At 51.2% G+C, this 27,103-nt stretch overlaps 5 protein-coding genes across 14 annotated transcripts; 4 read left to right on the plus strand and 1 right to left on the minus strand.

Annotated features, from left to right (window-relative positions):
- The first annotated feature begins 1,780 nt into the window (after positions 1-1,780).
- On the plus strand, positions 1,781-6,381 carry CCDC28B (coiled-coil domain containing 28B). Of its 2 annotated transcripts, none has more exons than XM_081145859.1 (6): positions 1,781-1,890; positions 3,087-3,298; positions 4,888-5,054; positions 5,192-5,391; positions 5,606-5,628; positions 6,191-6,381. In XM_081145859.1, the coding sequence occupies exons 2-6, from the start codon at positions 3,135-3,137 to the stop codon at positions 6,243-6,245; spliced, it is 609 nt and encodes a 202-aa protein (XP_081001985.1). In that variant the 5' UTR covers positions 1,781-1,890; positions 3,087-3,134; the 3' UTR covers positions 6,246-6,381. The 2 variants fall into 2 exon arrangements, with proteins under 2 accessions (XP_081001985.1, XP_081001986.1); XM_081145860.1 differs by having other exon boundaries at positions 1,821-1,890; positions 3,112-3,298.
- A 260-nt stretch (positions 6,382-6,641) lies between these two features.
- IQCC (IQ motif containing C) lies at positions 6,642-9,315 on the plus strand. Of its 2 annotated transcripts, none has more exons than XM_081145861.1 (5): positions 6,642-6,714; positions 7,123-7,266; positions 7,486-7,747; positions 7,978-8,096; positions 8,217-9,315. In XM_081145861.1, exons 1-5 carry the CDS (start codon positions 6,673-6,675, stop codon positions 9,027-9,029), a joined length of 1,380 nt encoding a protein of 459 aa, XP_081001987.1. In that variant the 5' UTR covers positions 6,642-6,672; the 3' UTR covers positions 9,030-9,315. The 2 variants fall into 2 exon arrangements, with proteins under 2 accessions (XP_081001987.1, XP_081001988.1); XM_081145862.1 differs by having other exon boundaries at positions 6,654-6,913.
- A 166-nt stretch (positions 9,316-9,481) lies between these two features.
- DCDC2B (doublecortin domain containing 2B) lies at positions 9,482-14,602 on the plus strand. Of its 6 annotated transcripts, none has more exons than XM_081145864.1 (9): positions 9,482-10,045; positions 10,938-10,989; positions 11,381-11,457; positions 11,709-11,840; positions 12,158-12,304; positions 12,386-12,443; positions 13,077-13,212; positions 13,830-13,933; positions 14,205-14,602. In XM_081145864.1, the coding sequence occupies exons 1-9, from the start codon at positions 9,795-9,797 to the stop codon at positions 14,298-14,300; spliced, it is 1,053 nt and encodes a 350-aa protein (XP_081001990.1). In that variant the 5' UTR covers positions 9,482-9,794; the 3' UTR covers positions 14,301-14,602. The 6 variants fall into 6 exon arrangements, with proteins under 6 accessions (XP_081001990.1, XP_081001991.1, XP_081001993.1 ...); XM_081145865.1 differs by having other exon boundaries at positions 12,404-12,443; XM_081145869.1 differs by having other exon boundaries at positions 9,790-9,905; positions 12,404-12,443.
- On the minus strand, positions 10,732-19,587 carry TMEM234 (transmembrane protein 234). Of its 3 annotated transcripts, XM_081145871.1 has the most exons (6): positions 19,545-19,587; positions 19,095-19,246; positions 18,237-18,303; positions 15,530-15,622; positions 11,092-11,185; positions 10,732-10,962 (listed from the first exon to the last, which is right to left on the minus strand). In XM_081145871.1, exons 1-5 carry the CDS (start codon positions 19,558-19,560, stop codon positions 11,127-11,129), a joined length of 387 nt encoding a protein of 128 aa, XP_081001997.1. In that variant the 5' UTR covers positions 19,561-19,587; the 3' UTR covers positions 10,732-10,962; positions 11,092-11,126. The 3 variants fall into 3 exon arrangements, with proteins under 3 accessions (XP_081001997.1, XP_081001998.1, XP_081001996.1); XM_081145872.1 differs by lacking the exon at positions 10,732-10,962 and having other exon boundaries at positions 11,092-11,202; XM_081145870.1 differs by lacking the exons at positions 10,732-10,962; positions 11,092-11,185 and adding an exon at positions 14,605-15,350.
- On the plus strand, positions 19,559-26,995 carry EIF3I (eukaryotic translation initiation factor 3 subunit I; the record flags this gene model as incomplete). The annotated part of the gene is given in 12 exon segments (XM_081145863.1): positions 19,559-19,571; positions 19,574-19,680; positions 19,775-19,867; positions 22,395-22,482; positions 22,775-22,840; positions 23,786-23,935; positions 24,018-24,145; positions 25,617-25,727; positions 25,848-25,937; positions 26,250-26,323; positions 26,573-26,665; positions 26,811-26,995. Coding segments are annotated over 12 exon segments (1,095 nt in total). The 3' UTR covers positions 26,893-26,995.
- Positions 26,996-27,103: the final 108 nt, after the last annotated feature.

A 27,103-nucleotide genomic window follows, 5' to 3' on the forward strand; every position in this document is an offset into this window, starting at 1 on the left:
CTGATTCTGTGCATTCCTTGAATGTGGATTCTGCCTGCAGTTCTTAAGAATTAACTGGTTTCGCCCTGGCTGGGTGGCTCCATTGGTTGGAGCATCGTCCCCAAAAGATTTCGGGTTCGATTCCCAGTCCATCAGGGCACATACCCAGGTTGCAGGTTTGATCCCCAGTCAGGGTCAGGGCAAGTACGCAAGGCAACCAATAGATGTTTCTCTCTCACATTGATGCTTCTCTCACATTGATGTTCTTCTCTCTCAAAATCAGTGAAAATGTATCCCACCCCCACTCCCCCACCCCCCACTCCCCCAGCCCAAGCTCCTGTACAAGACACCCTGGATCCTCACTCGGCACCCTGTTCTCTCGGGCCCGGGCTGGGCTGGCACACAGAAATGGCCAACAAATGAGAGACAAAGTGCCCTTCTGTCCAGGCCTCCACAGGTAGATGTGTCCACACTGGCTGTAACAGTCCTCGCAGAGCCTCTGCCCCTTCCAGTCAGGGTTCTAATGGACTGATATTTTCTGTGCTGGCCATGTAGGTTCCAAAGACCCCTTGGAGGTGGTCATGGGAGGCCACCACAACTCTTGGAGCTCTAAGCAAAGCAGCTTGGAGAATAACTTCACCCTAGAGGTGCTCCTGGGCCCTCTTCCACTTTCTTAGAGGGCCCTAGTGCCACTCCAGCAGTTCTGGCAGAGGAGGAGAGGGATTTCCAGTTGTCCTCTTTGCCTATGCAGACCCCTCCCTCAGATCTCTGCTTATTGAAAAAGGCCTGAATTAATGTCTCCTTTTCGGGAGCAGTCTGGGCGGACGTTGAAAGCTCCTGGGAAAGAGCCCTGCTCTGGAGCCTGCAGAAACAGTGCCTGATCCCTCCGTAACTCTGCCCGAGACCCTGGCCTAGGGAAGCTGCCCCTGCCCAGCGGGAGGGGAAGGTGGGTGGGGCAGCTGTGCGTATTGCCCTGGGGCAGTTATGTGAGCCCGCAGGGCAGCCTGGCCAAAGAAAAGCCTGTCTCGGGTTGCAGCAGATGTTTCTCTGCGGACCTGAGCTGGGAGCCTCTGCCAGGTCTTTAAATAGCTGCTCCATTGATCCTCCTGTCCCCCATCCCCCCACCTGGGGCAGCACCCGATGCACGGGTCAGCCTCCAACAACAGCTCAGGTTTCCCTCGGGACTGCACTCAAGCGCGGTAGTTTCCATTCACCTGATGCTCCCCACCTGGGTCCCCTAGGTCTGGGGGTGGGGAAGGGGTGGGCTTGGTCCCAACTGAGTACAGCCTCCAACACTTACCAGCTCGGAGTGACTGGGTGTTATGGAAGAAGTGGTATTGCCCTCAAAAAACTATTGTTGACTGTCAGTAAAACCAGACGATGACAGTATCTTCTGTCAGGGTTGTTATGAGGATTAAATGACCATAAAGTGCTTAACAGGGGGCCTGGACCCACTTGAAAGATGGTTGTTTTCTCTTGCAGTTCCTTCCCGCTGCTGCTGCTGCTGCTGGTGCTTCTTATATGCTTTTATATATATCCATTCATATTCCCTCTCTCTGTCTTCTCCCCCTCTCCATTCTTTCTGACAAAGCCACCACCATTTTGTGAGGCTGTAGTTTCTCTCCAACACTGATGGGAACAGTGAAGGGGTTTTTAGATTGTCATCACATAACCATCGTAGTCACCTTGTTCAGGTTGGGAGGTAAAGTCATGAGAGGGACAGCATAATAAACGGGGGGGATGCTCTTCCGTCTTACCCCACCACCAGCAATAAAGGTCACTTTCTCTTTAAATGCAAATTACCTCCTGCCAGTACAGCTTCCACCCATTCGGTTCCCGGTTCCCGGGTAGGAGAGTGTTGAGGGCGGAGGAACAGACACGGAAGCATCACTCTAAACCCCAAACCTCCAGGTCAGTTTGCCCCCCTGGGGGGATGACACAGGTCTGACACTCCATTTGGGATCCCAGCTCCTGAGCTGAGCAATCCACTTGGCACAAGGGTTTGGGGGTTGACCGTGGGAAATAGATCCCAGCCCCCCCCCCCCCCCCGCAGTTCCTGGGGAACAGAGGCTCCCGCTCCAATTCTTCTATCAAGTCCCTAATTGGACCAAGCTGCAGCAGGTCTCCCCTCCACCACACCCCCTAATTGCCAGCCAGCATTGTGCCAATTTAAATGCTTGTGCCCCCAGCAGCGCCGCCATCCCAGAGTGCAGAATCAGGCTTGGTGGCGGCAGCCTGGAAGTAGCGCTGGCGGAAAGCCCCCAGAAAGGGCCCTCAGACCTCCCCGGGGAGTACCTCAACAGATCTGGGCTTACGAGCAGAGCTAGACTGGAGGCTGAACAGTGCCAGCCATAGGCCAGCCATTGTTGGAGCCAAGGCAGCCAGCTGCTGCCCACCACCCACCCCAGCTGAAGCCAAGCAGGGACTTTCTGAGTGGGGAGGGTGAAGCAGCTGGAAGCACGTCCCAGGGAACTTCTGGGAGTTTCCTGCTGTTTGAGGTTGTGGGGAGTGGGGCGGGGTGGAGGAGGAGGGGTGCCAGCATGTAAATAGGGAAAACCCCACACTGAGCCCTGCCCTGCAGGCCATGCATGCCAAGGCCTCTCCTGCTGTTACCCATCCTCTAGGGGCTAGTGCATGGTGCACCCACATCTTGATCACCTCCCATGTAGACACTCCCAGGTTTGTCAGCATCTGCCTAGGCAGTTGATAAACAGAACTCAGTTAATAAATAGAACTCAGCTTGGCTAAGACACTCCTAATCCTTTGAGCTCCTGCCAGATCATATCCACCGTCTCTCCCTCCCTCCACTTTTCCTCTGCCAGCTCCGCCCCCTCAGCTATGGGGACAGGAAACTCCAGCAGCCTCAGGAGAATCGTATCTGGTGCAGCACTTTCAGGAAGGGCTGGAGGACAGGGTGGGTCTCAGAAGATCCTTCAAATATAGATCCATGATCCTAGCAGTAGGCGGTGGCATTGGGCCCTGCCCATTCTGGACACAAGAGGAGACAGAGGCCCTGACAGATGTGAGGGGATAGTTGGAAAGTCCAGGGCCCTTCCTTTGCAGCTCTCAGGGGTTGGCGGGTAAAGGGATGACTTTGTCCCTCACAGCTCAGTGTGACTGCCTCCCACCCAGGGCCTGAGGCCCAGCCAGCATCAATGGAGGACAAGAAAAAGAAAAGGAGTCCCAAGCCCTGCCTAACCCAGCCTGCTGCAGCCCCAGGAACACTCCGCAGGGTCCCTGTGCCCACCAGCCACAGTGGCTCCTTGGCCCTGGGCCTCCCTCATCTGCCGTCCCCTAAACAGAGGGCCAAGTTCAAGAGGTGGGTACTGAAGGAAAGCAGGGCAAGGAGGGAGGGACCCTAACTCTGGGCTGAGCCCTATGGGCAGGAAGGTAAAGGGGGCCTTATCTTTAATTGATGCTTTCCCTGGGGTTGCTGCTGAGAATCCAAATGTTCAGACCTAGTCCCTACCCTCAAGTGGGTGGGGAAGAGGCCAGGTAGGTCACAGTGTGATGATGCACCTCAGTGCAGGGAGTGAGCAGCACTGCCTGCCAGGAAGTGAATCAAAGAAAACTGGTGGGTACACTGGACAGGGAAAATGTTCTAAGGGGCTTGCCTAGCATAAGTATGAAGAAAAATACTTCCTGGAAGGTTCTGGGTACCACAGGTAGTTTGGTGGCCCTGGAGTGTCATGGGGGAGGAAATGGTGTACAATTTGAATTATTTGCTTAATTTTTAAAATTAAATTTATTGGGGTGACATTGTTTAATAAGATCATGTAGGTTTCAAGTGTACATTTCTATGATACATGATCTGTATATTGCATTGTGTGCCCACCGCCCAAAGTCAAATCATCTTCCATCACCATATATTTGGCCCCTTTTACCCTCTCCTACCTACACCCCACCCCCTTTCCTCTGGTAACCACCCTACTGTTGTCTGTGTCTATGAGTTTCAGTTTTATATCCCACATATGAGTGAAATCATATGGTTCTTAGTTTTTTCTGGCTGACTTATTTCACTTAATATAATATTCTCAAGGTTCATCCATGGCTTATTTTTTTTTTATTGGGAATCTGCATCCTACCCTATAACATGTCCATGTGTGTTCTCCAACTGCTGTGTTTCCCTATGGCTTTGATACCCTTTGCCTCAGGGGCATGTTTAGGGACAGGCACAGTGGGTGTAGCTGAAGTTCAGGACTGGGGCAGGAATAGGAAGAAATGCAATTGGAGAATGGGTTTGGGGGTGGGGGCAGGGCTGGGAAGGTCTGTAAGTGTCATCCTGAAGGCAATGGAAAATTCAGTTTTTAAAGGTCCTGGCCAGGTAGCTCAGTTGGTTAGAGTGTTGTCCTGATACACCAAGGTTGCAGTTGGATCCCCGGTCAGGGCACATACAAGTATCAACCAATGATGCATAAATAGGTGGAACAACAAATCAATGTTTCTCTCCTTTCCTCCCTCTCTCTAAAAATAAATAAATAACTTTTTTTAAAAGTTTTTAAATAGAAGAAGGGCAGAAAGATATTTTGGGGAAAGGTAAGATGGCTCTCATGGCAATAAAGGAGTAACTGTCCCCAAATTCACTGAGGACCAGTGAGGACAAGTGATTCACTCAAGGTCACAGGAGGAATGAATGGGGGCTCAGACAAGAACCCAGGAGCCTCCTTTAAGGCATAGCTCTGGCTGTATCATTGGCAGAAAAATATTTACTTTGACTTCTTACCCTCACCCCTCCTCACCCGTTCCCTTCCCTTTACCAATCCTGGTGCCCAGCTCAGGGTCAGAAGAACAAACATCCATTTATGTTGGTAAGTGGATAGGAAGATTAATTAGTACATAGACAGATGGCACAAAAGACCTGGGGTATCTGGCTGCCCCCACCCTGTGACCTTGGTCATGTCCACCTAGGGTAGGCAAGGAGAAATGCCGCCCGGTGCTGGCTGGAGGTGGGAGTGGCTCTGCAAGCACCCCCCTGCAGCACTCGTTCCTGACTGAGGTGACTGATGTTTATGAGATGGAGGGGGGACTGCTAAACTTGCTCAATGATTTCCACTCAGGCCGGCTGCAGGCCTTCGGTGAGTCCTGGGAGCTGGGCTTAGAGGGTATGTGGGTGGGGCTGGAGGGCCTGGTCTCTGGTGGGGCTGGAGGGCCTGGTCTCTGGTGGGGCTGGAGTCCCAAAGTCGCTCCCAGGGCTCAGACTGGGGCTGTCCAGGGAAGGAATGCTCCTTCGAGCAGTTGGAGCATGTGCGGGAGATGCAGGAGAAGCTGGCCCGGCTGCACTTCAGCCTGGACGTGTGTGGGGAGGAGGAGGAGGAAGAGGAGGAGGAGGAGGAAGACGGGGTCGCTGAGGGGCTGCCTGAGGAGCAGAAGAAGACCACAGCTGACCGCAACCTGGACCAGCTGCTTAGCAATGTGAGTCAGGGCTGGGTGCTTTGATTCCTGGGGGCATGAGGGCGTGGGGGAGGTACATGTTCCAAGGCCATTACTGGCCCCTGGGTGAAAAGCTGGGAGTGCATGAAGCTAAGAGCTCTGGGCTCCTCAATCCCCACTAAAAGATGGCACCCAGAATATCTGGGGTTTGGCTTGGTGCCTCTTCTAACAGGAACTTCTCTTTCTCTCTTGACAGCTGGAAGATCTTAGTAATTCTATGTATCCTTTCCAGGGCGGACCTGTGTATGTGTGTATGAGCCTCCCAGAGATATCAGTTTCCTCTTCCCTACCACCGTCCAGGACTATTTACAGATAGCCAACATCCCCACACTCTGATGTCCCACTAAGTCAGAATTAGGCGCGTACTGACCCCACCCAGGAAAAGGAGTACAGGAAGAATTTCCCAAATATTAAGAGGAAGGTGGTTGCAGGGAATATATTTTACTTACTTCTCAAAATCTTTCCAAGTACTTTAGCTGACACCAATCCATGGCAAAGCTTGTCTAATGTCTTCCTACCCTTTCAGCACTCAACAGTTATTTTCACTGATTTAGATGATCTCCCCACCTTGTCCTGGTCCGAAATAGTGCCGGCGCACACACCTGTATGATCTAGATTAAAAAGAATGGAGTGAGCCACCTAGCGAGAAGGGCAGGTGAGGACTGCAACCCCAGAGTCCCTTGTGTAGCTCCTTTCGCAGTTGGGGAAACAGCCTTTCCACGATGGGAAGAAAGGGCTGGAAAGAATGGAGTCCAAAGTATCCAGTCCTTGACTGACACAGACAGAAGTTGCACCTGGCCGAGAATGCGGAGCCTGAGGAGCAGGCAGCTGTATAGGTGTAGGACCCAGACTGCCCGCCCTCGTTTCCTTCAAACTGTGACTTTTTACGGACTCGATTGCTTATTCTGCGGCCCCCCAGGTGCTATGGGGAGGGGGGCATTACATGGAATTAAACCAGAAAGAAAGAAAGCGGCTCCGTGTCCTCCCTCCCCTCACTGCGTCTTTACTCTGCTAGGGCGCCGGCCCCGGTCCCGGCAGACACACCCCTGCACAACACACTTCTGGTTTGGAAGGTCCAGCCGGTGGAGCCTCAAATCCCCCAAGCGGCTAGGGGGTGAAGGCCCACGCCAGGGGCCTCCAGCTCCGGGTGGTGCGCACGGTTGCCGTGGAGACGGTGGGGCGGGGCCGGCGCTCGCCAGGGGCGGGGCGGGCTAGTGACGCACTAGGTAGGCGCCGCGGCAGCCGGCGGGCAGTTGACGCGGGATGGAGCGGGAGCAGCTGCTTCGGAAGGTGGCGGTGCTGCAGGTACCGGGCGGGCGGGCGCACATGATTACCCCCATGGGATCTCGAACTGGGACCGTGGGCCCGGATAAGGCTTTCACGTTTAGTTACCTACTCGCGTGCCCACCTCTTGAGATACCGACCCACTCCCACCACCCTGAAGGCTGGAACTCACGGATCCCTACGCACTCCCACCACATGCTCATGCAGGATCATGGAGATGGTAGGAAGGGGTCCTTAAATCGAAGAGAGGGATCCAGTCCAACGTACTCCCTTGAAGCCCGGAAGTCCCAGCGCACAACGTCACCTATCCTTTCCCGGTGGCCGGGTCCCCTCTGGCAGCCACTGGGATGACCTCCCCAGGAGAATCCCTAAAGATGCCTCCACTTTTGCAGTGATGAGGGTTTCCTTTCCGCTCCTTTTCCACATCAGGCCTGCGTCCGAGGTTTCCTGGTCCGACGCCACTTCCAGAGTCTACGGGCTGAGTATGAGGCTGTTGTACGAGAGATCGAGGGTGATCTGGGCACACTACAGTGGAATGAGGGCTGGATTCCCAGGCCCCAGTTTCTCCCACAGGTAGTACACACCCCAGGGGGAGAAGGGACCTGGGTAGGGGATTCAAAAAAATGGTAGACCACCCTTCCTGCTGACAAGCTTTTCTCCATGGAAGAGGCAGCAGACTTACCTCCTCACACCCCAATCCTGAATCCCCACCAACTTGTGAGCTAAATCATGGCACCCAGATACTTAAAGGGTTTAGCCCTGGGGCACTCATACCTCTGACTGATTTCTCAGAAGGCAAAAACTCATCGGACCTGGAAAGCCGGAGAGAGGGTACCAAAGCCAGAGCAGGAACTATGGAGCTGCTTCCCATGTAAGGAGCCTGAGAAAGAGGCCATCCGGGAGAAGATGATGCTGAAGTCAGGAGAGAGCTCAGCAAACTCAGAAAGTCTTCACTGCAGAGATGACAGCCCCTGGCTTCAGGATGAGCAGAGCAGGAAAACCAGGAAACCCAGCCAAGAGGAGACCAGAGATATGTCAAGGATGGAGAACCCAGGTACCTTGCTGCCTAGATCAGGGCAAGCCCCTGACCCTCTCTGGACCTCCGCTTTCCCCCCTTAAAAGTGAAAGGCTTTTCCTAGATATGCTGCATCCCTATCTTCCTTCCTTCTGCCTGGTTGAGGGAAACTCATGGGTGGGCAGGGGAAGGGTGCCAGGGTCTAATGCTAGGCCATTGCCCAGTGTTTACCCCTCAAGGCTTTCTCCCTTCTTCCCCCGTCTTCACAGAAGCTGCAGGTCCAGGACTGCCCCACGGCCCGACTGAGCTCCAGGAGCTCCAGTACCGCCGCAGCCACTTGGCCATGGAACTGCTGTGGATACAGCAGGCCATCAATAGCCGTAAGGAGGTAGGCACTAACTTGGAGCCCTTTGTGCACATTTAGAGCCAAGGGTGGCAGTTAGGGGAAAGCCTCCTGCCATACCCATGCAGGCCTGCCTAGTACAGTGTCTTTTCTCTTCCCCAACAGTACCTAATTCTCAAACAAACAACACTGAGATCCCCAGAGGCGAGCCTAGACCACAGGGGACAGGCCTGTGAGAGAGCTGGGTCACAGCCAGGTCCACCACTGGAAGTCCAGTGCTACAGAGATCAGACAACTGGAGAGCAAGACCATGAGGATGACTCTTACTGGAGGCTCAAATCACCACCTCACATTTCCCCAGAAAGACTGGCCACTACAGATAAAACCACTGCTGGGGCCAAGTACAGAGACCCATGCTGCAAGAAAGTTGGACCACAGCTGCCCATACCATCAGATAACCAGGCCATAGAGAACAGGCTCACCAAAGAGCCACACCATGGGGAACAGACCTTTGGAGGGACCTGCCTGCAGCTGACAAAAATGGAGGACCAGACTCCCAAAGGCCTTAAACCTAAAGGACACTGTTCTGCAAAGGCCAGAATACAGCTGCCCACACTCTGTGCGGACCCAAATATTGAAGATAAGTCTCCCAAAAGGACAGACCACAAAGAGCCTGATTGCCAAAGAGGTAGGCCACAAGAATTGGGCCTCTCAGAGAACCGTATCATCTGGGATGGGCCTTTGGCAGAACATAGTAGTCTGGATCTCTGGAAGACTAAACCACCCAAGGGCCAGACTCCCAGTAATAAAAGCTCCAGAGATAGAGCTTCCAATGAGCCTAGCTCTGAAGGATGGAAAAACCAGAGGACTGGACCATGGAGATCAAAGCCACCTGAGAAACTGTCTTTTACAGGGTCAGACAGCATAGGAGAGAACCACTGGAGGGGCAGGCTGTGGAAAACAGGGCCACCAGGCTAGACCCTGGGGAACCAGGGGGGGCTCAAGTTCCAAGGGATGGTATGAAAGGGCAAGGAGACAGGTCCTCATCCTAGCTCCCAGGTATGAGCTCTACCTCCTGCCCCTGGCCATTGGTGGCCAGTGTGGCCAAGAGAAGCTGGAGCAGAGAGTTGGCACCAGTACAGGGAGAGGGAGGATACTTTTTCATCCTCTGCCTGTGGCTCAATTCAAGTTTCAGGACAGGGGAGTTACCTGAATAAGTAAAGTGGGAGACCTGATGGAAAATAAAGGTTTTTCTTTGATATTGAGCCCGGTTGCATTTATTTTCTGCCTGTAGTTAGGACACTTGGCCTTCCTGTCACTGCCTACTGGCCTGGGGCGTGTGCCCCAGAGCTGGCTGGGAACAGACCAGCCATCATTGGGAAACAGCCTCCAAAGCTGATCCTCCTTTGAGCTCAGCCCTTGGGCTGAGAGTGGCAAGGAGGTTCTGAGAAGTCCTCCCTCTACCCAGTATTGGACCATCTGTATTTCAGTGTGATCTCTGCCACTGCCTCTCTCACTCAGCCCCAGCATCTTCCTTCACATACAGTGTTCACACCCTCTGTACTCTTTTGAGGCCCCACCAAGGGCAGATTGAACAAGATCCTGAATGGAGATAGATGTTCCTGCTGAGGCTCTCCCTGCATTCCTGAGTGAGAGGACAGGCCTCCACTTCTGATTGGCACTGCTCCCAGGCCTGCCTTAGTTGCCTGGCAACAGCTCTGCGTCTCTAGCTGAGAATACACTATGGCAGCCAAGAGGGTAGTGGTGTACCGGAATGGGGACCCTTTCTGCCCAGGCCGCCAGCTGGTGGTCACTCAACGCCGCTTCCCTACCATGGAGACCTTCCTTAGTGAGGTAACATCAGCTGTGCAGGCCTCAGTAGCTGTTCGTGCCCTGTACACGCCTTGTCATGGCCACCCTGTCACTGCCCTGGCCGACCTGCAGAACGGAGGGCAGTATGTGGCTGCTGGCTTCGAACGATTCTGCAAGCTGCCGTGAGTAGGCTGGGGCTAGTCAAAGAGCCTGGGGAGGAAGGTAACAGCAATAGCAATAGCACATGTTCAGTACTTACTATGTATGTGCAGACAATTGATATGGTATAAATGCAGCAACCTTATGAAGGGGGTGGTCTTGTCGCCATTCTTTAAAAGGATAAATTTAGACCGTAAAGTTAGGTAACAAGTAACAAATAGTGGAGCTACAGTTTGAGTTGAAGTCTGACACGTTTATGCCCATCACAGCCAGGACCAGCCTGAGAAGGAAAACAATTCTGCAGGCTAAGACCCTTTTACCAAAGGCTCTTCCTGACTGGATCCTCTCCCACCACCAAACACTAAATTCATCCATCACTCCACCCTGCTGTGTGAGGCATCCCGTGCTCTGCATTAGGCTGGGGTCATCCCCCTTGGCAGGGTGGAGTGGTGCCTTCCAAGATGAGAGAAGAATTTGAGTATCAACTTCCAACTAAGATCTGGCTTCCAGGTCCTATTCCGCTCCCAGCTGAAGTTACTTGCTGTAATTTAAGGAGCAAGGGATTGGGCACTAGAGAGAATCAGAATCAGGGCTTTGTCACTTCTTTGTTACTTTAGGTGAGTCACTTAACTTTGAGTTTCATACAGAATGAGAGAAAACCACCTACATCATGAATGAGAAATTTTCTGAGATACAGTAGAATGCTTAATGAGCTAGTTTCTCTCGACCTTTAATCTTATGGTTTGTGTCAGCCTGACTCAGGACACTAAGACAGCTTCCAGGTGCCAACATCTGTTTCTGGACTGAGATGATTGAGACTGTTCCAATGGGACGGGATGGCTGGTGAGCTGCTCCAGCCCTGAACTTGAACTCTGGCAGCTACCCTGTATGACTGTGTGACCTATGTCCTTTCAGCTATTTGCCCCCAGGAAGGAAGGATCTAGGTGAGAAAGGCAACAGATTACCGGTAAGTCTTCACCCCTCTTGGGATTGCCCCCAATTTTGTCTGGGAAACCAGGGACCCTGGAAAGGGGAGGACCTGCCAGTCCCATAGGGAGAGTCTCCACACCTGGAACAGCTGCTATGCTTCCTGGGTGTAAGATTTCAAGGCACTATCCCTTGCTCCTTTCCCAGCCTTTCACTCGATCTCCAGGCTGTGATCCCTAAAGGAAAGAGGAAGCTGTGAAACACATGGGGTAGGGGGTGGTTAGAATGTGATTTAGGGAGTTAGAAGCACCCTTTGATGAGGGTATGACCCCCTCTCCTGCCCCAGTCTGGTTCCTTTCCCTCACCCTACCCACCTTGGACTGACCCACCCCTAACCAAAGACCTCAACTCTCATCTGACTTGGGTTTCAGTGTTGTCCCGTGACTCAGCACCCAGGTAATGGGGCCCTTGGATGGAGGCTACCTACAAGTTCCTCCTGCTATATCCAGTAAGTGCTGGTGTTGGGAGCAGGGGCATAGATTTTTGTTTCAGTGAAACCAAGAAAATGTGTGTGGGTTTGTTTCAGGAGCCCCTGGGCCCTGGTGGGGATATAAAAAGTCCAACATGCTTAATGGGTGAAAATGGACCAATGCGCTGGTTGGTTCTTAGACCATCTTCTGACTCCTGTGCAGCCTTCTTTCTTTAACACATAGGAAGTTCTGGGGACCCTTCCCCATACCAGGCTGCTCTTTGTCCCAGTGTGTTCAGGAATGGGGACCTGTTAAGTCCCCCATTTGGCCTGAAGCTGTCCCAGGCTGCCAGTGAGGACTGGGAAACAGTGTTGAGGCTCCTGACCGAGAAGGCCGAATTACAGAGTGGAGCTGTGTGCAAGTGAGTATGGGGACTGGGGAAGCCCAAAAGTCTGCTAAGGGAGTGTCCTTCCTGGTTTTGGCCGTCCTTGAGGATGAAAAAGCAAAAGGAAAGCACATTTCCCCAAATGGGATTTCCTTCTGTACCACAGGGAGAGGCCCCTCTAGCCCAGCTCTTGGAGCCAGGGCAGAGCCTAGGTGACTGGCCCTGGTGCCTGGAGGACCAGTGGCCAAAGAGTACCTTGGAATAGCTGTACCCACCCCCTCACAGTCTGCCGAAGAGGCATACGAAGAGGCATCTTTTCCAGTGGCCCTTATCCGCTCACCTCTCCCTCCTAGACTCTGCACCCTGGAGGGGCTCCAGCTGTCAGCAAGAGCAGCTCTGGTGAGTGGCCGCTACTATGTGGCTGTTGGAGAAGATGAGTTCAAGGCCCTCCCCTACCTGGAGCTGCTGGTGCCCAGCCCCTCACTGCCCAGGGGCTGCTGGTATGTATGTGTGCAGTGGGGGGTAGCTGGTTAGAGCAGATTAAACCACCCTGACCTCATGCTTCCTCTGCTTACTACAAGTCTTCTTTTTCGTTGCAGGCATCCTCCAGACCCAAAGTCTAGGCCCCACAAGCAGGCGGTAGGTGATGTGTGAGGCCAAAGGAGCTTGGGGGAAGGAAGGAGAGTGACTGGCTGACTCCTCCTCCAGCTCAGGCTCTGCCCTTATCTCACTGCATCCTCTCAGTAATCTTGTGAAAGAGTGGTTATTATTCCCATTTCAGGAGAGATTGAAGTTGAAAGGAGTGAAGTAATTTGTTCAGGGTGACACAGTTATTGAGGTGTAAGGGCCAGAGCAGAACCTGGTCTGAAAGTCAGCTCATCCAGGCTCTCTGAAGATCTTCAGGACTCTGACTTCCTGGACCTAATGCCTTCTCACCAGCTTCAATGCTGAGAGAGAGAAGTTGCATATCTGGTACAGCAAGATCCAGAGGAGCTTATTTCCCATGAGATGAGCCAGTGAGCATCAGATGGGGTGTAGGGAGGCATGGCCTGGTTTCCATGGGCTTCTTGAGTGCCAGGCACAGGCTGCTCTGTCCCCAAAAAGGCAGCCTGATGGGAAGAGGGAGCAGGGGAGGAGAATGCAGGCTATGAAGATGGACAGCATCTCCTCTCCAAGCTCCCACAGGCACCAAGGGCATTCAAGCCTGGACTGGGAGCAGAGAAAGTAAGAACAGCCAGTGCCTGTGACCCATGCTCAGTGTCCCCTCTACAGGCCCATGGCCACAGGGCACAGGAAACCCAGTCGTCTCCAAAGGAACCAAGCCAAATTGAGCGATCTGCTTTCTATGCCAGACCCCAGCAGGCTACTCAGCCAAGAAGCATGCTCCCCACTCTCTCATTCCCATCAGGTGAGGGGCCCCAGGACCCAGGCCCTTCTCAGCCACCTTCTCACTGGGACATGGCATGGTCCCTGTTTTTGTGGGGATGGTCCATGGAGCAGAATGCTAGCCCTGACCTCAGCAGAACTTTCTCCCATGTGCATATTCAGTCCCTCATCTCTCTCTCTCTCTCTTTTAATCCTCACCCGATATGTTTTTTATTGACTTTAGGGAGAGAGAGAAAAAAACATTGATGTGAGAAACATCAATGGGTTGCCTCCTGTATGGGCCCTGATTGGGGATCAAACCCATAACTTAGATATGTGCCCTGACTGTGAATTGAACCCGCAGCCTTTTGGTGTACGGACAACACTCCAACCAACCGAGCCCCCCGGCTAGGGCCAGTCCCTTGTTTCTTTACAGGGACTTGGCATATGGAAAGAAGCCCATGGAAACTCAAAGAAATGAGTGGGATTCGGAAGGGATGGGGTTGGGGGTCAAAGGCTGCTTCTGAACTACCCTGCCATTCTCTGAGGTAATGAGGAGCAAGGCTCAGGGGAGGGGAAGGAGCTGGTAGAGAAGGTCAAGGGAAAGAATGCTGAGGGCTCCTCAGCCTGGGTATCAGCCGATGTTATCCCCCTCATCAGGAGTCAAGGGAGTATATGGGGCTCCCCACCCAAGGAAGGAGACAGAAGGGGCCCAGGAAGTAGCAGATGATGAAGACACCTGGACAGAGGAACCCTTGGATCAGGTGGGCTGGGGCTGGAAGCAGTATGTTGGGACAGGTGGAATTCTGAGGTGAACAGAAACTGTCAGCCCTGGGTCCCAGGAACAGTTCTTCCCCGTGTCTGTGAGCAGATCTAACATCTCAGAGCCCCACTTCCTACCTTGTTAAATGAGAGGGCAGATCCTAATTCCTAAAAGTCTCTTCCTTTCCTGGGATTGGGAAACTCAGCTGAGGGCTGGATGCTGGACATGGGATGCTAGTGGCTCCGCTCTCTATGGCCTTCCTCCTCCTCCAGATGACAGCTCAGATAGTGGAAGAGGCCGTGTCCCTGGAAAACCAGCCTGGGGCTGGGGCAGTAATCTCAACCTCAGCCCCTGCTCTACTATCTTGAGAGCAGCAGCCCCAGCCAGGAACTGGGGACCACCACTCTGCAGCCCCCAGCAGCCTGTTCCAGAGGAACCAGTGACTCCCCGGGGCTCACAGGGTATGCTTCAGCCCCCTCAGACACTCCCCATTCTTCTGATCTAAACCCACAGCCCAGTCTTCCTTTGCTCTCTGAGCAGAGCAATCCTAGCCACAGAGGCCATTTCCTATGGGGTTCTCTGGCCAGAGAAACGAGTAGCCAACTGAGCTTGGGAGAGATCACAAACTGGGGAGTGGGTCTGTCACAATAAAAGAATACTTACTAATGTCCGTCTGTTTACTATATATTTATTACAGGCTACTACTCACCAGGCATTGCACCAAATGCTGGAGTTAGGCAGTGCTGGGGCTCACAAGTGTCTGTTTCAGACGGGCGGTACAGTTGAGGATTTCCACCCACCTCATGGGTAGGACATGCAAGGCTAACAGCTCATCTCCCCTACATCTGCCATTCTGAGGCACCTTCCTCCCCTCAGTTCGCCCCCACTGCCAGCCAAGGCTTTCTGACAATCCTGGAGGCCTCCTGTTTGCATTTCTGGCTTGAAGATGAGCTGGCCCTCTCTGTGCAACTGAGGTTCTGCAGTCCATCCACCCTGCTGCTGTGATAGTCCAGATCAGGCCATAGTGATAGTGTCTGGGCAGGGGGCCTAATGTGACAGCAGGAAGAGAGCTGCTGGGGCCGAAAGGTTGCTGAGGTTGAGTGTGAAGTCTCCTGTGCTAAATCCTAGCTGTTGAACAGCTCTTGAAAGTTACAAAACGCTTTCACTCTTATTCTCTTATTGTGATCCACAAGGTAGTGATTATCCCCATAGATGAGGAGGAAGCTGAGTGGGGAAGTGCTAGGTCCACCTGCTCACTACCTGCACCTCATGGCCCAAGGGGCTTCCTGGAGAGAGCAGAGCTGGAGGGTGGCGTTGGCTCACTCAAAGGGTAGACAGTTGTCCCTGGGTCTTGTTCACTGAGCTTGTGATGCAGAGTGTAATTCCTGCTATGGTGAGCACCATGCCTGCAAGTGTTCCTGGGATAATGGGTAGAAATTGAGGGGCCCTGAGCCCAGCCATACCAGTAAGAGCTGGTGCAGGGATGGGGGAAGGTCCTCTCCTCACCCGCCCATGGGAGATGGCTCTGGGAAGGAACTAACCCAGGGGTGTTCAGGTCCAAGTAGCTGCTTCTCACACCTACAGTGGCCTGACTTACGTTTTCCACCAATGTCTTCTCCAAGGAACTTCCCGACAATCAGTGTGAAGACAATGGACAGAGAGTTACTGATGGGCACAGCTAGGGTTAGATCTGAGTGATAAGATTGAAAAGAATCACTGAGATGCAAAAAAATGTCTTTCTAAGCACATAACACTTTCATTTCATCATCAAGACAGCCTTTTTTTAAAAAATTGATTTTTAGAGACAGAGGAAGGGAGAGAGTAAAACATCGATGTGAGAGCGAAACATCGATTGGCTCTCCCTTGCACACACACCCTACAAGAATGGAGCCCACAACCTGGGCATGTGCCCTGACCGGGAATCGTACCCACAACCCTTTGGTGCACAGGACGGGATGACGCCTAACCAACTGAGCCACACTGTCCAGGGCTAGACAGCCTTTTTAAAAAATAAATAAAAAAGGTATCTCATTACCCCATTTCCCAGATGAAGTCACAGTAAAGCTCAGGATTCAAATCCAGTTCTGACTCCAAATTCAGTGCTCCCTCAGGATTCCAGCATGAAGACCTGAACTACAAAGTCTGGGACCACCCTGGTTTGCTGATAAGTATAAGATCTTTGCATTCAAAGAGAGCTCCTGAGATCTCAAGGACATCTGGACGGACAGGCACCCAAAGCCCAAAGGATACAGCAGAATGACTGCAATACCAAACACAGCCACCATTTATTAAGCATATATTATGTGCTAGGTGCTTTGAATACATATCTCATTTAATCTCCACAACAACACTGCTTTGCATAGATAAAGGAAACAAAGGGTCAAAGTCACATAAATTGAGGCAAATTGAGGATTTAAACCAAGACCTGCCTGACTCCAAAGCTGTACCCTTACCGAACTAATGGATATGAACAACCCAAAACAGCAGGTCAAACACATTGTTTCTGTTTAAGCTCAGGCCTTGTGGAGTTAAAGAAGAGAAAAAAATATCAAAGGTAGGAGGCCAGGTACCTGCTCAGGACAGGCCTCACAGGGCTGGGCCTTAGGTGGAGGTCACCATAGCCCAGGATCTATTCCTTAGTTTTGAATTTCCAAAGAACTGACTCCCAATAAACAAACTTGAAAAAGACTAACGGAGTTAACAACACAGTTAACTTAAAAGGTATTACACTTAAGTTTTGTACACTTGCTAAGAGGGTAGATTTCATGTTAAGTGTTCTTACCACACACATACCAAAATAAAACAAAACACTAAGCTGAGTTACTTGTTTACAACAAAACTCACAACAGCCAGGCAGACTGGGATGCTCATGTGGGTTCCTCAGTACATTCTTTCCCAGCACTCCCAGGCCTCACCTGCTTCAGTTAGAGGAAAGGAGTATCTCGCTCCTCATCCCCTCCCAGGCCCCACCATAGCTGGCATTACCCATCCAAGAAACTGACACAACTCCTACTACTCAGAGCTACTTCCTTAAGTTTACATATCTCCCACTGAATGCCACTGCTGCTGAGGACTGGTCTGCAACAGTAGATGAGAGAGGGAAGCAACCGGTTAATGGAAGAGCAAGGGCACTGGAGTGAGGCAGACATCGGTTTCCCTATGGAATCTTGGTTAAGTCATTCAGACACTCTGAGCCTGTTCCCCATGTGTAAAACAGTGATAGCAAGATAACATCTCCTTACAATAGGGTTGTTGTAAAATGAAATATGATAATGCATGTAGAGACCCTGGCTGAAGAAGATGCTTAATAGTGACCACTGTTCTGAGGATTAGATGGGTGGGTGTTAAAGGATAGAGGTAGAGTAGGTGGTGAGAACAGGATCCTAAAGCTGCAATTTGCTCAAAACTTGGTAAACGGGGGAGGGGGGGGGGGCAGGCCAGGCGTGCCTCAGTGGTTGAGCACCAACCTGGGATCCAGGAGATCGCATTCGATTCTGGGTCAGGGCACATGCCCAGGTTGCGGGCTCGATCCCCAGTGGGGATGTGCAGGAGGCAGCCAGTCAATGACTCTCTCTCATCATTGATACTTCTGTCTCTCTCTCTGAGCTCCCTCTCTGAAATCAATAAAGATATATCTTTAAAAAAAACAAAAAAGCTTGGTAAATGGCTAAGTACTGTCAGCTGGCGAGAGGGTTCAGCATTCTTGGGACACAGGGAGTGCCATAGGCTTTCAAACTTTCTTTTAAAGGAAGCATTATGAGAAGCCCAAAATGTAAAACAGATGAAAGTAGAGTGACTCTAGCTGAAGCCAAGGTGGCAGGTCTGGAGGTTGCCTAACCCTCACCCTCCCATGGTTTCTGAGGGGTTCCCCAAAACTATTTGGGGCCCAAACTCCCCTCAAGTCCCTGGTGGACCTGGGTAAACCTCCAGGAGAGGTGAAGCTACAGCAGAGGGACGTCTCATAGCAAAGTTTAAAAGCATAAACTTTAGGTAACATACAGCTTCAAATCCTTCTACACTGACATGCTATGTAGGATTTAAAATGAAACAAGTTGCAAAATGAACCTTCCTTTTTCCTCTGCTGCTGCACAAAACTGCCAGCTTCAAACCGACCCTAGTACCTGGCACTGTACTGACAACCAGCCTGCTGTGCCCTACAGCTCAGAGAAGAGGGTGAGAAGACAGAACCAGAGACAGTGGGCTCTCCTTCACTCGTGGAAACAAGGTGTTGCAGGCACCCTCCTCAAAGTGACTCATGAGTGGCTTCCACCACTAAGCACAGCAGTTCTAAGGCAGAGACCCACCTGTTGATGCCAAGGTGAAGTAGTAGAGAAGGGAGCCACACTGGTTGAGGAAAAAGGGCACCAGGTACTGGAAACAGAAGAAATCCAGTCAGTGTGATTGCTTGACTGAGCAGCACTGCCTTCTTTGAGCTTCTAGCTATGCCTTTCCTTGGAGGGAGGAATAGCTATAAGGACCCAGGGACCACTAAGCCCTCTGAAAAGGACTCTTCCAGGGCAGAGGGAAAGCTACTGACTAAACTTTATGCCTTTGCCCTGAATGCCCTCTCCCTCAGCCCTGCTAGTTCCCATCCTCCCCATCCTGCAAGGCCCTGAATGCCAATGTCACTCCCTCCAAGCCCTTCCCAGTCCCCTCACTCCAGCCTCCTTCCTCTGAACTCACACAGCACTTTATCTGTACCTCTCTTAGCCCTTAGCCCTGAGAGGTGGTTGTGTCTGTTTTATCTTTCACAAACCTAGACTAGCAGTGCTGGGGTCGGAGGTAATTCCCCATAGCCTTCTTTATCCTTCCTCCTCCCTCTGGAAATGTCTGTTAAATCACCATAATAAAGTATCAAATAGCAGCCATAGATCGAGCACTAATTATGTACTAGGCCCACCTCACTTAATCTTCACAGCTGCCCTATAAGGTGGTTCCATTATTACTCCCATCTTACAAATGATGAAACTGAGGCTCAAAGGAAGACAAGTGATTTATCCAAGAGGTTCTAGTTGGTCAGCGGAGAGGCGTAGATTCTGACCCAGACCTATTTGACTCCAGAGACCAAATTCTTTTTTTGTGTGTGGTGTTTTGTGTGTGTTCTTTCCTTTGGGAAACCAAATTCTTAGCGGCTACCCTCGAGAGGTCATTCACAGACGCACCTCAATATTCAGGAAGAGAGTCTTCATTTCCTGCAGCAACTGCCGGACCCAGGTCCGCTCATGAACGTGCTGCAGGCGGGAGGAGGCCCGCTTCAGCAGCGGCTGTGTGCCACCCCACAGAGCGGCCACGAGCACCAGAGCCAGCACCTGCCCTGGAAGACAATGCGAGTGACCCTCTCCCCGCCACCAAACCGCCGCTCGCCGGCCCCAGCCACCTCCAGTCTCCCATTCCTAGCTAACCGCCCCCACGCCCTGGGTGCCACTGGCGGGTAGGGCAGACCCCGGAAGGCTGGGGAGATGGATCCAGGAGCCCAGGACTTGGAGTCGTAGCAAGGGTCTGAGTTAGGTGATGAAAGTGGAGAGTAGGACATGAACCCTGGGGTAAGGGACTTGGGGAGTGGGAGGGGGTGGGTGCGAGAAGCCCACGAAGGAGATGGGGCGCCTACACACCGAGAGACGCCGCCATGGCAACGCCGCTCCTTCCACTTCCGGGAACGAAAGGGCGGAGACCCATAATCCGGAAGTGGTGCAAAGCCTGTTCCGGTCCTCCTCACGTTGCTTCTTTCCCGGCGTCACCGCAGGGATGGTGAGTTCCACTGAGTTGGAGGTTTTGCCGTGGGGGGCCCGGGCCCGGGCAAGGGCCGATTCTGGGCGCTGACACTCCCGTCCTGTCCCCACAGAAGCCGATCCTGCTGCAGGGCCATGAGCGGTCCATTACGCAAATTAAGTACAACCGCGAGGGAGACCTCCTCTTCACCGTGGCCAAGGACCCTGTGAGCGTCGTCCGGAGGCCGGGCGGGCGGGACTCTTCAGAGGGGGCCCGGGAGGGGGCGAGTTCCTTTTGCCTCGGTGATGGGTGGACAAGCCAGTTTTGCCGCGAGCGGAGAACCAAAGAGCTCCCCATTCTAAGAAGTGGGGAATGACCAATCAGGGGGTGGTGGGCGAGAGCATTCTACTGGGAAAGGTGGGATAGAACTCTGTTGGTAGAAGAAGGGAGTAGCTGGGAAGAAGAAAAGCAAGAGACCATTGTGGAAGTGGGGCGGGACGAGAGTCAGTTCGTCAGGGAACGGGAGAGGCGGGGGGGGGGGGGGGGGGGGGACGACGACACGACATCATTCTGGAGAATAGAACTATTCTACCAGGATAGGGAAACAGACCATTTCTAGAGGGGAAAGCTGATCCTTGGGCAGCAAGGGGCACAGAGAACTTAATGAAGGTGTCCCTGGTCTTATTTAAGGCAGTCCTCCTGGGCCCCAAACTGCCACTCGCTGAATGCAAACAGTCCCTCACACTACTGCCTTTTGAGGTACTGTTACTGACAGGGGCCTGCCAGCAGCAGGTCTGCCTCAGGCCCGCCTGTAGTGTGTGGTTGCTTGATTTCTTGTAGGAAAGATTTCGCAACAGGAGTCCAGATGGGTTTGAGAGTATATTTATTAAAGCTGGGGACAGTGAAACAAAGGAAGAAGTTAGGGTGGAAGAAACAACAGGGGAGAGCCTAGGCAGTGCTCTGCTTTGGCTCCCTAGAAACCTTATTAGAGAAAAGTGAGCCAAGGCAGGGCTGCTGTCAGCTCACTGGGAAGTGAAGGTCTCAGTGTTAGAAGTGAGCCTAGACGTGAGCCCAGTCAGCTCACTGGTAAGTCAGAGAAAAAGGGGGCCTTGGGGACAGGATCAGGAGGTAAGCCTGTGTCGAGCTGCCACTGCTCACTGCTCCCCTGGCTGCAAGTCACCTGGGGACCCTTAGAAATAAAAAGTTCATGGCCAGGCTGGCCGGTGTTGCTCAGTGGTTGAGCATTTACGGTAAACCAGATCAGGGTTTGATTCCTGGTCAGGACACATGCCGGGGTTTCAGGCTCGATCCCCAGCAGAGGGTGTGCAGGAGGCAGCTGACTGATGATTCTCTCTCATCATTGATGTTTCTATCACTCTCTCCCTCTTCCTTCCTCTCTCTGAAATCAGTAAAAACATAATAAAAAACAATTTTTTTTTAAGTTCATGCCTGCGTAGGGGCATGGGCATGCTCTAGAGTGAGCCCCCATTGAGTCTGTCCTGAGGGCTTTTTATCTTTTTTCATCTTCAGGCAAGAATCTTAGGGAAGGTTTTAGTAGAATATTCATCAGCTTTCCCAGTACATTTTTAATATGCTGATGCATTAAAATGAGTATATAGGGGAGTTTGGGATTATTCTTTGGCCTATTTTACTTTTATCTTAGGTCTGTCTGGCTTTAATGGGTTTTAGTTATTTGTTCCCCAACTTCATCTGCCCTTGGGTTTGGCTGACACAAACGTCATTAATTGGGTCTCTGTTCTCTGTCTCCCAGACCAGGATGATTTAAGCTATGTATTTTCTGGTTGGGGAGGAGAGGTATAAACCATTTGCTCTCGTGTCCTTGGTTAGGGAAGATAAGGTCTTGCTCTTCACTAGCTGGCTGTAAGTTTGTTCAAAATGTTTAGCCTTGTTTAATTTTCTTGTCTCAGTTTCCCCATTCCACTTGCCCAGGAATTTTTCTAGCTTCTTACTATCCTGCCACAGTACCTCCATATGGAGAAAGTAAACTCTGGTGGCTAATAGTGGGGCCTCTGAAGCCAAACAGACTTGATTTCAATCCTAACTCCTGCATCCACCAGCAATGTGATTCTGAGCATGTTATTTAACCTTTCTAAACTTTGAGTTTCCCTTTTTATAAAATATGGGTACTAATAGTATCTCCCTCGTGGAGTTGTCTTTAGGATTAAAGGAGATCATTCAAGTAAAGGCCATAGCACAGAACCTGGTGCCTGTGAGTGCCTATTTAATGTTAGTCACTTTTATTTTAAATTCCTTAGACATTTTATTGCAATAGCCTCACAACTATCCTTTGAAGAAGGCATTATTGTCATGGCCATTTTATAGATGGGAAAATTAAAGTTCAGAGAGGAGAAGCACTGTATTTGAGATAATACAGTGAGATACTGGCAGAGCAGGGATTGAAACTCAGGCTTCACTACTACCAACAGCTCCCACTTAGACAGAAAAAAAGCCCATTTTTCTAGACTTGCACTCAACTTGACCTTTGCTTCTTCTGAGGATTTAGGAGTCTGGGGGAAGGCTGGGAGCCTCCTCACTCCCCTGCCACTTACCTATAGGAAGAAGGAGAACCCAGGAGTTGATCTTTTTGCCAGCAATCTGCTGTTTCCCAAGAGATGAACAGGAGAGGACAGAATCTGACCTGGCTAGAGGCTCTGAGGGGTCCTGGGCAGAATATGAAGCCATCTCTCTGCCTGGTTGTGACCATCCTGTCACATTGTCTTTGACTCCTCCAGATTGTCAATGTGTGGTACTCTGTGAATGGTGAGAGGCTGGGCACCTACATGGGCCATACTGGAGCCGTGTGGTGTGTAGATGCTGACTGTATCCTTGTCTTTGTTCAGAGTTTATGTTCCCAGGGTCTGCCAGCAACAGAGAGGCTATTGACTTGGAGCTGGGAATTTGGGGTGCAATTGCACATCTAGAGAATGATACCTACTTCCTACTCCCAGTCTGTTCACTGGTTAGGGGAACATTTAGGACAAGTTCCGTTTCTGGTTGAGGAGATTAGAATGCCCTGAGGTAAGGGAGGAAGGAGGGCTCTCTGGGGCTGAACAGGGAGGTGATTCAGTTGGGCTCAGGTGAACTTGGTCATGTTTCTTAACACCCTCTTCAGGGGACACCAAACATGTCCTCACCGGCTCAGCTGACAACAGCTGTCGTCTCTGGGACTGTGAAACAGGTAAGCCTGGGTCGCTCACTTTTTTAGCAAATAGTGAGGACCTATAGTGTACTGTTTAAGCAAACAGGTTCTGAGGAAATAGAGATAAATCCAGAGATGGTTCCTAGTCTAGGGAATAAGAAACAGATGAGAAAATAAGGAACATGGACTAGAAAGGAGGCACTACAGTAAGATACAAGTATGTTAGAGGAGGCATAGAGCACTGTGGGAGGCCAAAGGGGGGCAACTGACTGCCTGGAATGGGATAGAAGCATAGCTTAGGGAGATTTCCCAAGGTCAGTGTCATGTGAGCAGAGCTTAAAGGATGAGAAAGAGGTCATCACTGACACATGCAGGAGTAAAAGCATGGCAAGTGTCGGTCCAAGTCATCTGGTCCAGCCGAGTTCCTGCTTCTTGGCGAATGAGACGGTAGAGCAGGTGAGGCAGGCTGGGGCCAGAACAGGCTTGAATGCCAAACTCAGGAGCTAGGCTTTGTTCTGTAAGGCTTGGCATGCTGTGCAGGGCCTTGAGCAGGGAAGAGTGGTCTGTGTTAAGTTTGTCAAGCTCAGGTGGCAGTGGGGAGCATTAGAAGAACCGAGACTAAAGACGGGATCCTGTTAAGCGCTCAGTTTAGTAAAGATTTACTGGGTATCCACTTCTGTACCAAGTCTATGCTGAACACTGGGGACATGCAGAGAAGTTAGAGCAGGCCTTTGGTATGGAGGAGCGCATTTCTGAGGAGACACACGTCTTGCACTCCATTACGAGCAGTGCCACAGCAGGATGTCTGAGAAGAAACTGGGAGAAGTTCAGAGACTTGAGCCAAAGCATGGCAGTGAGGAAGCGGAGGGTAGTGGGCTGGAGTCACTAGAGCAGGAGAAACAGTGAGACATGATGATAGGCAGGGTTAGTTTCCTCCCTGTTATGGCCGGGGGGAAGGAGTAGCCCAGACTCTATTGACCCCAGGGAAGCAGCTGGCCCTACTCAAGACCAATTCAGCTGTCCGGACCTGTGGCTTTGACTTTGGGGGCAATATCATCATGTTCTCCACGGACAAGCAGATGGGCTACCAGTGCTTTGTGAGCTTCTTTGACCTGCGGGATCCCAGCCAAATCGGTAAGGTCTGGGCCTAGGGCTGGGGTTGAGGTGAAGGGTGCAACTCCGAAGCCCAGGGCCTGATATCTGCTGACCCACACAGACAACAATGAGCCCTACATGAAGATCCCTTGCAATGACTCCAAGATCACCAGTGCCGTTTGGGGACCCCTAGGGGAGTGTATCATCGCGGGCCATGAGAGTGGAGAGCTCAACCAGTATAGTGCCAAGGTAAGGGGCTGGGTGGGGCCCGAGCCCACCATCCTATAAGAGGCAGGATTGCACAGTGGTTAAGAGCAAGAGCTGGACTGAAATACAGATTTTACCACTTTTGAGCTGTGTGATCTTGGGCAAGTTACATAACTTCCCTGAGCCTGTTTATAAAATGTTTCAAGGATCTAATACTATTAGGTGTTTGAAAAACTTTTCACAGAGTTCTCAGATCTGTTAATAATGATCACAGTTAAGTATTTGTCCAGTATCACTGAGTTCGAGGGCCCTGCCCCAGGGGGAGACAGACTAGCAAACAGCACGAGTCAGATTGTGAGCTGTGTTACCATAGAGGTCTCAGTCAAGTGCAGAAAGTGCCCTCTGTCACAGAGGAGGTGGCACATACATTAAGCTATGGAGAATAAATGGAGGAGCCCACACGGAGGCACAGAGTTAAAGGAGTGTATTGGTTCTTCAGAAAATAGAATCCGGTATCACTGGAATGTAGTATTGGGGACGGTGGGCAGGGACTAGATTTTTTATGTCCGGAGTTAAGGAGTGATTTTTCTTTAGGGTGTGGGGAATCTTTAAATGGTTATTGATGATCAGATTTCCTCTTCAGAAAGCTTTTGCAGGCTACAGCTTAGAGAATGGACCTGAACTAAGCAATAGCCATTGGGATATGGGGTACCTAATGGTCAAGAGGTATTTAAGGGTGACTGATGAGGACTCAGTGGTTGCAGGGAAGAAAGGATAAAGTCCAGGCTGTCTGAGATTTTTCTGATTTGGGTACTTGCATTCCTGGGGAATGCTGGACTGTAATACCAAAAAGGTTAGTCAGTCACTCAGCAAGCACAACTCTGCTCTTTGTACTACACAGTCTAGCAGGTTGTAGGAAGGGAAAACAGATGAAATGGCCCCTTGGAAAAACCTAAGAACAGGTAGACATGCAGTAGTCCTCATGGAGTGTGACCCAGACCCTGGCAGGGAAGAGGGATAAGCTTGGGCTCTCTACCTCTTAGTGTTTGTGTGATCTCCAAGTCACAGCACCTCTCTGAACCTTAGTGTCTTCCTTTTAAAGTACCCACTTGATAGAATTGTTGTAAGGATTAAATGAAGTAAGGTGTTGTTAAGTTCTTAGCATAATGCTTGGCAGTTAATAGCTGTACAATAAATATTTGTTGAAAAAAAGGAATAAATGGTAACTGCTCTACCATTGTAATGTAATGATTAATTAATAGGTTCATAGATTTGTCACAATAAGCATGTGTTTTCCTAGATGGACTAGCAGTGTTTGTGCAACTTGTACACATGGGCCAGGTTAGGATGTGGGTTTGGGAGAGGGAGTAAAGGTTGACTCAGGGATACTTAGGCAGTCCCAGCCCAGACCTCTCAGCCCCTTGATGGGACAGGAAGAAGTGTAGAATCCTGGCTGAGTAATGGGGCTATTGGGATTGGGGCTGGTCCCAGTCTCACTCTTCTTCCTTCCCAGTCTGGAGAGGTGTTGGTGAATGTTAAGGAGCACTCCCGGCAAATCAATGACATCCAGTTATCCAGGGACATGACCATGTTTGTCACTGCATCCAAAGACAACACAGCCAAGGTGAGCCTGGGCAAGGGATCTGGCAGGGCTGCTCCCATCCTCCTGCACAGCTCTCAACTTGCCCAACTTCCCCCAAGAAGTTTCCTTTTATAGATTTCCCCTCATGCCTTCTCTCTCCAGCTCTTTGACTCCACAACCCTTGAACATCAGAAGACTTTCCGGACAGAACGTCCCGTCAACTCAGCTGCCCTCTCTCCTAACTATGACCATGTAAGGGAACCCCACCTAGGCCTCCTGCTAAAGCCTCTGAATGCTTCCAGGATCTAGATATTTGTCCAGCAGTTAAGATAGAACTTGGGAGGGAATAATGTCAGGCAGAGAGGAGATTCCCAGAGCATCAACAAGGCCGAACAATTGAGAAGTCCAGAAGATGGGGTGGGGGTGGCCAAAGTATCACTTTGTCCCTGCCCTTATATCCTCCCGGTCTGATGTGGGAGATATTAAAAGTTTATGGAGTGGGGAGGAAAACAGAAAATGGGCTTGCCTCTCCTTTGGGACTGTCTCATTTCTTCTTCCCTTCAGGTGGTGCTGGGCGGTGGTCAGGAAGCCATGGATGTAACCACCACCTCCACCAGGATTGGCAAGTTTGAGGCCAGGTAAAGGGAGAGTGAGCTCTTCCGCATTGAAACCTTATGGAGTATCTTTCATAATGGACACAAACCATGTAACTCTGTGCGCAGGCAGACATTTGGGCCTGGTCTTCCCCTAACTCAATGTTCACATTTGTTTCCTCTTGTCAGTTTCTCCGCTTTATAGTTTGTGCTGGGGAGTGGTACCTCCAGAGCATTTTGGAAGGGGATAGAGAGAGAATAGACTGCCCCTTCTCACCATCCTTTTTCCTCCAGATTCTTCCATTTGGCTTTCGAAGAAGAGTTTGGAAGAGTCAAGGGTCACTTTGGACCTATCAACAGTGTTGCCTTCCATCCTGATGGCAAGAGGTAGGGCCCAGTGAAGGGAGCTGAGCTCTGCCCAGGTCTGGTCCCTGCCCCACAGGCCCGCTCCGTGCCATTTTCCCATGCCCTGCCTCCCAGGCCTGCCTTCCCCAGAGCAGGCATGTGACTGTCCCTGTTTATCTCTTTTCAGCTATAGCAGTGGTGGAGAAGATGGTTATGTACGTATCCACTACTTCGACCCACAGTACTTTGAATTTGAGTTTGAGGCTTAAAAAGCTGCATCTCCAGTGGAAAAGTTTCCGGGCCAGGACTCACAGAAAGTTTGGACTCTGAGAAATATTAAATTCCTTTGGAAATAAATGGTTTCTGGTCAGATGTTTCGTGGGGTCTGTTTAATCATTTTCCCTTCTCAGTGTGATACCCTAGTGAGCTGATAACCAGTCATGGATACCTTTATTACGTGAACCTCCCTACACTTTGGAC

This window comes from Miniopterus schreibersii, assembly GCF_964146895.1.
Source record: "Miniopterus schreibersii genome assembly, chromosome: 8".
Lineage (NCBI taxonomy): Eukaryota > Metazoa > Chordata > Mammalia > Chiroptera > Miniopteridae > Miniopterus > Miniopterus schreibersii.